The sequence below is a fragment of the Camelus dromedarius genome, chromosome 2, assembly GCF_036321535.1.
Source record: "Camelus dromedarius isolate mCamDro1 chromosome 2, mCamDro1.pat, whole genome shotgun sequence".
Taxonomy (NCBI): Eukaryota; Metazoa; Chordata; class Mammalia; order Artiodactyla; family Camelidae; genus Camelus; species Camelus dromedarius.
Genome location: NC_087437.1, coordinates 51456348 through 51468347, shown reverse-complemented (window position 1 = coordinate 51468347; position 12000 = coordinate 51456348). Strand labels below are relative to the sequence as shown.

Here is a 12000-nt window from a genome sequence, read left to right as displayed (position 1 = left end):
TCTGTGAAGGGGATGAGAAGCAGTGGGGGCAGGCTGTCACCAGCCTACCCCTCCCCAGCACCGAGAAGCTGGCCCTGGGTGGCAGTGACTTGAGTCTGGTGGGGGTGCTAACCCAAGCAACAGGCGACCCTCACATGTTTGCTGGGCTGTAGCACAGCAGGTGCAGCTGCAGGTTCTGGTCCCAGTGGCGTAGCAGCAGGAAGAGACCCCGGGCTGCAGCCTTGAGGTTGGCCAGGTCAAGGCCGTCAGGCAGGTGCTGTGCCCGCAGCCAACAGTCCGCCTTAGCTGCTGCCAGTTCCCATTCGCCAAAGGCAGCGGCACAGCGGTGCTCCAGCCAGGCAAGCGCCACAGCTGTGGCCCAAGTCCGGCCACGCAGGTCCACACCACCAGGCCCTTCGGCCCCTTCCGAGGCCTCGGTGTCTGAGCCCCGCCCACTGTCTACCTGGCCTGGACCCTCGGAGCCTGAGCTGGGGGATGGGCTACAGGAGGCCGTGGCACTGTCGCCTTGGCCGACACCGTGTCCTAGAAGTGCCCAGGGAGAGGAGGCCGAAGTGGGGCTCAAGCTGGCGCGATGCGCTGCGAAGGGAGAGGCGCGGCACAGGCGCTCCCGTGAGATGCGCACCGCGGCGCAGAAGGGCGCGTCCAAGCGAAAGGACCCAGGCGCCTCCTGCAGCCGAACCTGAGGAGAGAGGAGGTGGGGGGAGAAACGAGCTGAGACAGTGCCCTGGCCCTGGCCACGCCACCCTCCACCTCCCGAGTCCTCACCAAGGGCAAGTAATCGTGGGGGCTGCCTTCACTGTTGCTGTCATTGGCCTGGCTGCTGTTGGGGCTGCAGAGTCTATGGCTGCCTGGGCCTCTGGCCTTGCGATGCCCCAGGCTAAGCTGAGAGGGAGGCTGGGGGGACAGGTGATGAGGACTTCCGGGGGCCACTGCAGAGTCTCCCAAAGCAGAGTTGGAGTTGCCATTTTGATCCAGGTCCCAGCCACCTGCCAGAGAGCCTCCCTGAAGTTCTGCACTGGAACCATTCAGTGCCAGTGGTGGTCCCTAATCCCAGTTGCTCCCTACCATTTCCCCCAATTTGTGTTACCTTTAGAGTGGACAACTGTGGGCAGAGGAGCTGCATCTAGATGGCCCTGAGAGCCAGGAGAGGTGCCTGGGGGCTCGGCTGGCTCTGCGGGGACACACAAGACAGGGGTAAGGTTTGTCTGGGGGGGTGGCCAGTGAGGTGAGAACTGGCACCCGGGAGGGACCATACCTGAGCTCCGCACCTGCAGGGCTGTGGGCAGGACTTCCCTGGTGGTGGCATCCACAGCTACAGGGCAGGTGAAGCAGGAGGGAGCAGAGCTGACCTTGCTTGTCTGAAGGGCTCGGAGCCAGGACCTCCGGGCATGGCCTATGAAACCAAAGAGCAGCATGCTGAACAGGAGGGGGTGCACTCCCACCACTCAGTCTCTACTAAGGGCTTCACAGGAAAAAAACCTTATAATGCTCCCATAGCTTCTCCCTCTCTGCACTTTTGAACAGAGTGGAGTTCCTTCTCAGGGCCAGCTCAGAGTCCCCAGCTTTGATGATAAGTGGTTAGGCTGAATGCTCAACTCCCTCGTAGCAGGGCTAGGTCCCCTGGATACCCACAAATTCAACAAATTCAACACAACCCAGAGGAAGCATTGACTGGTACCTTTTCCATCCATTCATTTCAGCACTATCCAATAGACCTCTATCTGCAATGATGGAAATGTTCTATATCTGCATAATCCAATATGGTAGCCACGTCACATGTGACTATTAAGTCACTTGAAGTGTGGTGAGTGCAACTGAAGAACTAACATTTTAACTTTCATTTTTTAGAAGAATATTTTATTTTGCTTTTTTTCCTCTCGTTAACAAAGGCAGTGGGGATTGAACCCAGGACCTCGTGCATGTGGAGCATGCACTTTACCACTGATAAAACCTCAACCCCAAAACTTTACCTAATTTTAACAGTCTTCCTAAGTGACAGATTTTGTTTTGTGGGCCCTGTGAATCACTACAAGATGACATTCCCTCTCTGTTTGCTGCTAGGAAGCTTGCCAATTTTGGGGTCCCATGCCTGCAAGGGCACATAACCTCATGGTGTGCATCTTTAATATAACCTCATTCTCTGCTTCCTCTCATTTTTCCCTTTCTTGTCCCATTGTCTTGCTTAATCTTTTTTTCCTTGTCAGTGTGGGTGAGCCACCTCAAATTATTTATGAGCAAGGTGAGATATAGGGAGTGATCACACAGACCCATGCCTCTGCCACTCTCTGCCCCATACAGGCTTCCTGATCCCTGACTGGGCCCACCAGCAACTCACCCTGGTCAGTCATGGTCTCGCCCCCTCCTCGGAGAGCCAGCTGCTCATTGTCCCGGACCACAGAAGCTGCTGTCAGTCGATGGAGTGCTTGGTCCCACGCACTTTCTCTTTCAGGGGGTGATGGAAGCTGTGAGCCACCATCCACAGGCCCCCATAATGTCTCCAGCCCAACACCCACCTCCCAGCACATAGGCTGCTTCCCACACAGGCCCCGGATCACCACGTGGCAGCGTGGAGCCTGGGGAGGCAGTGGTACTGGGGGAGTGGCCAACTCCCCATTGTGAGGAACAGCTGTGAACAAGAACGGTGGTTCCATCAACATGTCCCAGTCCATGGGAGCCGGGGAGAGCAGGTTTCCTGGAGAGAGACAATGATAGGACCAGGGGCAGTGTGGTGCCCTGGTTACCACCTCCCCAAAGCCTCCTTGGTGTCAGAACCCAGCTAGCTCCCCATCCAACCTTTACCTGAGTCATCCAGGCCCTGTCCCAGCTGCTGCCCTGGCTCAGGGCCTGGCCCATCTGGTGCTACATCTAGAGATGGGTGTCGGGGATGGCCAGGGACTGGGTTGGCCCGGCCTGGGGGTGATGAGAGGCTTCGACCAGCCAGAGCTGCTCTGCATCGACGGCCCAGCACCTCAGCACTCAAGGCCCCAGTCTGCACGTAAAAAGTGGGGTTCACTGGTCCAGGAATGCAGAGCTCCTGGCCATCAGACATACAGACACAAATGGTCACATTGCCCCTTTGTTTGAAGCTCCGAATGGCTGTTCATCACCCTTACGTTTCTCATGGCCCCTGGCCCCCTTCCCAGTGCCGTGTCACTCCATGCCCTATTTCTCACTTAAGGTTGTTGCTTGTCCTATTTTCATTCATGTCTTCTCCCTTTTTACCTGGCTAACTTCTTATTCTTCAAGAGGTGGCTCTTTCCTTCCTGACTCTCTCAGACAGGGTTAGTCACCTTGATTCTGAATCCTAGTAATGCCATGTCCTGGGCTCATCAGTATGTTGTACTGTATCATATAGATTTACCCATCTAGTTCTTCAGCTAGACTTACTAGTAACCACTGCATAATGTATGGCATACAGCAGATGGTCAATAAACATTTGCTGGATACATGGGAGATGGATGTGGATTGAATCTCACCTTGACTGGAGCCAGTGGGGGTGGAGGCAAGGGGCAGGAATGGGAGCCTGCAGGTTCTCCCCAGGCCAGGCTGCGGCAGCCCTGCTGAGAAGGGGGATCCAGGGGAGCACTGCCTTCTGGGGAGCCAGGGCCCTGGGAGACTGGGGACTCGCTGCTGCCTGTGGAGCCTGGGCCTGGCTCTGGGCTGGCAGAGCAGTGGGTGAGCACATACTGCTCCCGGATGTATGAGGACTGGAAGATGCGGCGCCATATGGCTGTTTCAGAGGAGGGGTTAGGTCCAGGGTCCGTAACTGGGTCTGTCAGAGCATCAGTACCTATTGCGAGGCAGGAGAATAGATCCTGGCTCTTGCCTCTCTCCCAGTGCCCACTCCTCCCCAACGCACATACACCCGGGCACTCACTCTGCTCTGAGTCCCCAGCAGCCCACGGGCTGGACAGCTCTGCTGACACAGTGCCTGTTCCCAGTGGCTCTGAGGTGCCAGTGGGCTCAGTTCCAGGGCTGGTGGCAGATGGTGCTTCCTCTGGGGATGGGAACACGGAACCGCCCAAGCTCTGCCAGCCAGGCTCTTGGCCCTGGAGAGGCATAGACATTGGGGGGAAAAAAACTGACTATAGTTACATACTACCTCTTTCCAAACAGGATTTATGATGGCTCACTGCAAGAGGCAATAAAGTTAATAAACCAGAAATGAAAGCCCAATACTGAAGGAGAAGGATGCATACGTGCTGACCATAGGGTTACTAGAGCTGCTGTGGCTGAGCTACAGGTTTTGGCGAAAACCTTGCAGCAAATGCTGGCACTTTTCTGTATGGCTGTTGCTTTAGTGCCCAAGGGTAGCACATGACAGCTCAGTGGAAGACCTTATGATGGGGGCAGTCTGCAGTCACCTGGGGTTAGGGCAGTGTGGTCTCTGGGGAGGCCTTGTGGGTAGTAGTAGGAGAGTCTGGCAGAGAGAGGCACAGGGAATAGGAAATGGGTTTTGAAGAGATACAGGGGCTTCAGCCATCCCAGCCCTGGCCTACCCCAGGGGGGCGGGACCGGAAGCCATCCACCCTGAAGAGTGAGCAGTAACCGAGCAGCTGGTCCCCAGGGTAGAGTGCTGGGATCTCCCGAGGAGTCAGCAGTGCCTCCACCGTATCAGGAACAAACCAGTCTACAGAGACGTCGCTCAATGCGGGCTCCAGTGCCTTCCGCAGAGCCTGCACCAGCTGTGGGGTGTGACCAGAGGGAGGTCATGGGAGAGAAAGAGGCGTCACACAGTCAACAGAGCCATCTGCTGAACCTCTGGCTGAAGGGAGCAGGTGAGGCGGGGGCCTGGGGTGTGAACAAGCGAGGGGACTGAGCACTCAGTCCTCAGGGCTTGGTGCATCTCCTGGCCTAAGCCATGCCGTGTAGACGAGGCAAGGCTTTTCAAGGACATGGCTCAGTACCGAGACAAAACTGAGAACAAGATTTTTGAAGGAGTCAGAGGCCGTGGCCCCCACACCCTTGGCCTCCTGCAGCACCCCACAGCAGCACAGTGGGTTCTCCCCTGATTGGCCTGTCTAAGAAGAGGCGGGATTAGAGTGGAGGAGGAGTCCTGGTCAGGGTGCCAGGAGACCCCACAAACTGACCAGGTTCTGTTTCAGACTGAGTGCAACTTGGGAGGAGGACTTGAGTAATAGGGCACAACAGGACCCAGGTTCAAGCTCACCTTGGGCTGAAGCCTTTCCCCAGGCCTCAGGAAGTAGGCCTGGCCCCGGCTAAGAGCAGACAGGCCCTGGAGCAGCTGGCGGCAGGCAGGCCCCAGCCCAAAGGAGAAGCACCTGACGAGAGAAGGGGAGCAGCTGTGACCACCAGGAGCCTCTTTGGGGAGCAATCTCAGGAGCCTGGCTGTGCCCACCCCCTCCTTACCTGGCTGCCCCCCTGTGCCACCTCACGAGCTCCAGGGTTTGGTGGGTAACGGTGGCCAGGGGTGAAGCAGCGGTGAGCAGGAAGAGCTGCCGAGGGTGGGCCCTGTGCTGGGGCTGCCCCAGGGCCCAGTCCAGCACAGCCAGCACATCTGGAGGGCCGACCACAGCCTGCAGGGCCTCAATGCTCTCACAGATGAGCTGCACGGCATCCTGGAGGAAGAAAGCACAGGCTGGGCCACGCTGAGCTGAAACATCTCTGCTAGGCCCCCAGATCCCTGGGCCACACTCACATCACTGCAAGGCCGGCTCTCTGGGAAGAGGGGCTGCACTGACGTGCCAAACATGGCCAGGTTGATGAGTGTCTGGGGCGGGAGTGACTTCACAGCCAAAATGATGGCATCCTGGGGAGGGCCAGGAAGGGCAGGGTGAGGCAGGCCCCACTGGCACCAGGAGAGAACACGGGACCCAGATTGCCTGCCTTCTCCAGGCTGTGTGTAAATTGAGGGGCCGGATGAGGTCATCTGGGAGGAAGCCCCGTGTGTGTGAGTCTGTGTGTGAAAAATCTCTATGAGTGAGACCCTGGGGTGTGAGGGAGACTCCGAGTTCCTGTGAGAGATGTTTGTGTATGTGACCCTGGAGGTGCTTGTGAATCCCTGGGTTTGGGGTTTGGGGTGACTGAATGTACCTCTATGTATGAAAGAGGCTCTTGGAATCTGGGAGAAATGCATGGATGTGTGAGTATGAGAAAGAGAGAGAAGGTGTGTATCTGTCTTCGAAGGCTGCCCCCAGCCCACCTCAGACCCACTGCCCCACCCAGCCCCAGGCCTGCCCATGCCGCGCCCCCACAGGCCTTGTGTGCCACGCTGCTGCCATCCACCAGGAAGAGGAGCTCCCGCGAGGCTGTGCCCAGGTGTCCAGGCTTGGAGCTCAGGTCCGGGCAGAAGCTCAGCACCAGCACGGGGTTCAGCAGGATGTCCTTGTGGAAGCGTCGCTGCAGGAACCACACCTGAGCACGGGACCCCGAGTCATCCTGGGCTGGGCTTAGTGCAACTGCGACCTGGGCTGGCAGCAGGACCTAGCCCCGGGGGTTTTCTCAGTCCAGTCCCCCCAGAGGGGCACCCTTTTGTATTCATCTGAATAAAGGCAAGGGCAGAGGCAAGTGGCTGTCCTCTGCCTTTGTCAGTCCTAGCCCCCATCCTCTGAGACACATCCCAGGGAGACTTGCAAGGGACCTCCTGTGACAATACCCATCAGCCCTCTGGGATGGTGGTGGCAGCTACTGAGAGGGCCTGCTGAGAGCAGAGACCCCCTATCCATCCCAGCATAAGACAGTTCACCTGCTTCTCCTGCACTAACGCAGCCAGCAGTAAGGCCAGGGGCCAGGCCAGGACCCCAGGCAGCCATACCTGCCGGTCCCCATCACTGTCCCTTCGCTGCAGCCTCTGGAAATCCCGGCGGGCCCTCACCTGGGCCTCGTATTCTGCTGAGCTCAGGCTGCCAGCCTCCAGCATCAGGTGTGGCTGGTGGGGCTCTGGAAAGGAGGGGACCCAGTTCTGTCAGGGAAGCCCTTGTCTCTAGACCCCAACTGCTCAGTCCCATTATCCTGAGAACCTTGCAGGTCCAGCCTCCCTGTACCACTGGGCTCATCCTCACACATTTGTCACACATTTGACTTGGGGCCCAGAAATCTATACTTGAAAAATGCTACCCAGCTGGTCCTGAAGCAGGTCAGAGCTGGCCCACTGTATGCCCTAAGTCTCTCACCACTGGGGTGCAGCAGGATCTCCAAGGCCCGGTCACAGTGGTGGCCCTCTGCCAGTGTGACACAGATGGTGGCTGCAGAGCTGGCATGAGGGGGTGCATCTGCCCGCAGAGCATGAGAGGGGCTCTCCAGGCCTGAGGGACATAGAGGTAAGGAGAGGTGATGATCACTCCACCCCAAGCCAGTACTAAGAGCACAAATATCACCTTCTCAGACAACAGTGGTGGGGGCCAGGACTGTGACGGATTCAGCCCAGCTCTGAGTCCAATGAATAGGGTGGACAAGGAGGGATTTGCCTGCCTTCATAGACTGGGAGATGTATTCCTGGCTGGTCAAAGAGTTATATAACAACCAGTTGCTGATTTCACATTGTCCTCCACCTCTTGCACAAGGAAACGTAACTTTATCACTTAGACCGGTCTCATTGTAAGCATTTCTCTTCTCATTGGTGAGTGGAGTGGAATATAAATAAATTACACTGACAATCCTAGGGGTGTGTGTATTGTGTAGAAATGGCCAGGGGATGATCCCATTGTGAGACTGGAAGTTCCTAAGGCTTAGGTCCCTGTCTTCCTTTTGTCCCATGTTCCTCTCATCCCTGAGCCTTGAGTTATTTCCCAGTCAGCTATGCTGGGAGGGACACCCACCTGCCAGCAGGCATGGCCCAGTCACCAGCATCTCAAAGGAGAAGGTGTATGGGGCAGGGCAGCGGGCAGGGCCTGAGAACACGTCCCGAGGGGCAGCTGGCTCCTCCCAGGCCGGCCCTTCCCCCTCGGGGCTGCCCACTCCGAAGCAGCTGGTGGGGCTGGAAAGGAACACCAGGAGGGTCACTGGGCCACCTCCCAGGCCCCTAGACCCTGTGGCTGATTGGCCTCAGCCCTTCCCTACCCTGCCCATCCCCCGGGGCACTCTGCCAAAGCCCCCTCACCCGCACTAGACCCAGAGTAGCCGAGGGAGGGACGAAGAGAATCACCATAGGCCCAACCTGTCGTCACAGAGCCCCGGAGGCCTGGGGGGCCCCGGCGGGCCTGGAGGGGCCAGAGGGGTGAGCACAGAGGGTAGAGCCACGTGCAGCACCCCGTCAGGCCTGGAGGGCAGCTCCCGGCTGCTGTGCAGGGTCACTGTCATGGTGCCGGCCGCGGCGATGAGGCCTGTGGGCAGCACCAGCGTGGACCGGGCCTGGGCCAGATCCAAGACAAGATGACCTATGATGAATGAGGAAGGGGGTCAGAGGGGGCTGGAAGCAGGGGAGATGGGGGAAGATAGGGGTGGGAGCAGGCACTGAGTCAGGGAAGCTTGGGCAAGGGGGACTCTATGAGGTTGGAGGGATGCTGGGCTAATGCACTGGTGATGCAGGATGGAGGCATGAGATGAATGATGGTAGAAAGAGAGGCAGGTTGATGGTAGAAAGATCTGGCTGTCATCAGGAAAGGCAGCAGTGACACTGCTACTATTGGAGGGCTGAGGAGGAAGAGGGGGCATGTCCACACCACCCCCGAGGTCCTGGGGTTCCCATACCCTCTGTCCCTCTTCCTTTACCTGCTCCAGTCCATTCAACCCTTGGGCATCATCTTCCTAAAGAACCCTCACTGACATCTCCCATAGCCTGGGGCCCACCCTGCTCACAGATCCCCTGCTCATGAATGGTCAGGGGCTCCCCACAGCCCACTAGGAGTGGCTCCAGAATTTTCTACTGAAGAGGGGTTCAGGAACAGTAATCTACTTAGAAGCTAGCTGGAAGACATTTGAATATCAAGCACACCATTTTACTTAGATTGTGGGTTTGTTTGGGGACTGGTGGAGTCCTGGGCACCATGTCACCACTGCTGCTAAAGGAAAAATGGCCAGGTGTAAACAGTAGCAGTCAAGGTCACCAGCCTACCTTTACAGCCCTCCTTCACCTCATTTCCCTGCAATAATAATTTATCCATTCTTTGGAAAAATGCTTGCTGAATAAATGAAGGGAAGAAAAAAATGGAGGGAAAAAAGGAAGTTAAGAAGAAAGAAAGTGGCTTCCATCCCAGGCAGCTGGGGCTTGGGACAGAGCACAGTGCCAGGTTTTGAGACTCCGCTCTGTGACTTTTAATTCTGTCCTTTGGTAACTCTCTTGATTAGAGGAGCCTCAGTTTCTTCATTTATAAAATGGGGGTCATAATAACTAAATTTCAAAGACTGTGGTGAGGATGAATGAGATAATACACGCAAAGCATCCAACACATAAGAGGCTGTTGCTGTTACTTTTGTCATCTATGAAAAGGGGAAGGAGGACAACACTTGCGTTACATACCTCTCTGGATTCAAATGACATGACACCAGTGACTGGGCTTTGTCAACTGTGAATCAGTATAAACACGAAGTATTTTATTACCATTACCCAGAATCACTTACTTCCAAACTTTTGCTTACATCATTGCCCCTGCCTGAAGTGTCTTTCCTATCCCCTCCACAGCAGTACAACCCACCCTGCCTTTCAGTCAAATGCTGGCTCCGTTTCCTTCTGGAATATTCCTCGGGCCTCAGCCCAGAGCTCACTCTAGCTTCTAACTACCTGCTGGGCTTATGCCAACTCTCAACACCACTGGATTCTGTCCCTCTTCTTACCCAGATGGTAAATCCCATGTGCAGGAATCAAATGAATGTATAAATAAATACATGAAGGAATGAAGTGCAAGCCACAAAACCTAGCAGAAGGGCGGGCTTCCATTCCCTCACCGAGCACGCACGGAGCCCCCTTGTGCCACATTCTGTGCAAGATGCTGGGGCTTGGAGATGACCAAAACCCTGTCCTAGGCTCAGGAGCTAAAGCTCCAGAGAGGGAGAGAGGCGTGTGGACTGCCCGCCGTGTCTGTCTACCTGGCTGCAAACCTCGGGTTGGGCCTGGCTCTCATTCCCCCTGGCGCATGTCAGGTGCCCAGTCCTCGACTGTCAAATAAAGGGATGAATTAATGAATGAAAAAAACAGTGGCTGGAGTGGGGACAGGGAGGGGCGGGATGCAGAGCGGGTGCAGGAACTAGAGTGTGGCTGGCTTTCAGGGAGGCGGGGTGGGGGCGCCCCGGACTCACCCTGCGCGCAGCGGCGGGGCGTTGAGGCCCCCAGCGCGGGACCCAGCGCGCGGCAGCAGGCGGCCTGCGAGCGGCGCCGGCTCTGCAGCTGGAAGGAGACGCGCCGTCCTGCCGCCTCTGCCTCGAAGCCCGAAACCACTTCGGCCTCGGCCAGCGGATACACGAACACGCCTGGTGAGGAATGGACACACAAGCGATGTCGGACCATGCCTGCCAGGCAGGCGGTCCCCACCACCCTGCGCCCCCGCCGAGGCCTCACCGTCCACTGGCTGCGGCTGCGGGTTGTGGTAGGTGAGCCGGGCCCGCAGGCTGAGACAGGGTCCGTTGGCGCAGGCCCGGACCCAGGAGTCCGTGAGGGGCAGCGGCGTCCAGCTGGAGGGGCAGTACAGGCCAGGCATGGTGCCCCTGGGGAAAGGGGTGCTCGATGAAGGCTGCGCAGGGTGAGTCTAGGGCGCCCCGCCCTCCTGAAAGCCGGCTGGGAGAATCTAACTCGGGCACTGGGAAGCGGACAAGCAGGGGACGCCAGGCTGAGCCGGAGGCTCCGGTCCAGAGGACAGGTGGCGTAGGGAGGGAGGCAGGGCTGAGATGGAGAGATGGGCATCCTCAACCGTTACCTGGGAAGCCAGGGCGGAGCGCAGCTCCAGGCAGCGCGTGGACCCGGGGAGCGGAGGGTTAATATTTAACTGGCGCTCCGGGCGCCCAGCAGTCCCGCCGCCGGCTCCTCTAGGGGCGGAGGGGAGGAGGGTGTCACAGCTGTTCCATCACCCCTTCCTGGGCCTCACCGCCACCCCCATACCTGCCGGCCCCCCCGGGGCTCCCCGCGGCTGCCAGCTGTTGGAAGTGGAGCGGGTGGAGAGATGGAAGATGCTCTAGGTTGGGAACAAGGCTTTAAAGGGCCAGCATCCTCCTGGGTGCCCCTAGCCCAGCAAGGGATAGCAGGGGAGGGGTGGAATGAGGAGCTGAAGGGCCGCAGTTTTCTCTCCGGCGCCTCAATTGTGAGGGGCGCTGAGAGGGACTGCAGGCGGGAGTGGAGGGGGTTGGGTTGGGAAGAACTAGATAGGACGCGAAAGGAGGAGGTCTTACGGGGGAAGCAACACCGGGAGAGGTGTAGAGGCAGGGGGATTCCGTGGGATTCGTCCAGGGCATCTCCCCACGCTGGCGGGACTGATTTGGGGGTGGGGTGCGGCAGCTAGTGCCGCGGACCCCACAGCTGAGCCGTCAAGGGATGCTGCAGGCTGGGTCTAGGGATCTTCCCCCTCCCAACCGTCAGCCCCAGCCTCACCGTCCCGTCCTCTGCGGAGTTCTGGGAGCCACGACGGGACCAGGGTGGATTGTGCCGCCTCTGGGACCAGGGCCACACTCAGTCTGGGCACCTGCTGGGCGCCCGCTCTGGACTCCCGCTGCGGAGGCTCTGAATCCGCGCAGGGGCGTCGGCCCTGCGGGTGCTGGTCCCGCCCCCGCTCGGAAGGCCGCCCCTCCAGCCCGCATCGGCCCCGCCTGCCGCTGCGGCGGGGCTGCTGCTCCCCGCCCACTTCGGGCGCGGTACCGCCTCCGCGGCAGCCCTGGCCGCTAGGGCCAGACCTGGCACCGCAGTGCAGGGACAGCGTCCCCGCCGCCGCACAGCCCCCTACCAGTGCCGGACGGAGGCCTCCAAGGCCCCACCCTTTCCGTCCTTCAGGAAATGAGGCGTCGGGCAAGTGCAGCAGAGGGGCTCAGTCTGCGCCCCCCACAGCACTGCAGCAACCCCAGGTATCCCAGTATCACCCTACCCTACCCCCACACTGGCTCAGCTTTTCATCACTGCAG

General features: G+C 58.4%; 1 protein-coding gene across 4 annotated transcripts; it reads right to left on the bottom strand.

Moving 5' to 3' along the window:
• Positions 1–130: 130 nt before the first annotated feature.
• Positions 131–11596, bottom strand: VWA5B2 (von Willebrand factor A domain containing 5B2). 4 transcript variants are annotated; one of them, XM_031452315.2, is made up of 21 exons: positions 11477–11596; positions 10809–10917; positions 10454–10599; positions 10195–10365; positions 8105–8336; positions 7779–7936; positions 7134–7265; positions 6776–6900; positions 6220–6375; positions 5660–5770; positions 5371–5579; positions 5171–5282; positions 4500–4685; positions 3878–4049; positions 3477–3790; positions 2800–2989; positions 2336–2692; positions 1256–1393; positions 1088–1171; positions 766–986; positions 131–679 (listed from the first exon to the last, which is right to left on the bottom strand). In XM_031452315.2, the coding sequence occupies exons 3-21, from the start codon at positions 10590–10592 to the stop codon at positions 131–133; spliced, it is 3756 nt and encodes a 1251-aa protein (XP_031308175.2). In that variant the 5' UTR covers positions 10593–10599; positions 10809–10917; positions 11477–11596. The 4 variants fall into 4 exon arrangements, with proteins under 4 accessions (XP_031308175.2, XP_031308184.2, XP_031308180.2 ...); XM_031452324.2 differs by having other exon boundaries at positions 766–1010; positions 8117–8336; XM_031452320.2 differs by having other exon boundaries at positions 8117–8336.
• Between the last annotated feature and the right edge of the window lie 404 nt (positions 11597–12000).

What these genes read in the sequence shown, in the direction of transcription:
- VWA5B2 (XM_031452324.2), bottom strand. Translation starts at nt 10,592, where the DNA reads ATGCCTGGCCTGTACTGCCCCTCCAGCTGGACGCCGCTGCCCCTCACG. An exon ending in CCGGGGCTCTGTGACGACAG is followed by an intron (nt 7,937 to 8,116) that starts GTTGGGCCTATG and finishes GTTCCTTTCCAG; the next exon opens with CCCCACCAGCTGCTTCGGAG. An exon ending in ACAGTGATGGGGACCGGCAG is followed by an intron (nt 6,376 to 6,775) that starts GTATGGCTGCCT and finishes TCCCGTGCTCAG; the next exon opens with GTGTGGTTCCTGCAGCGACG.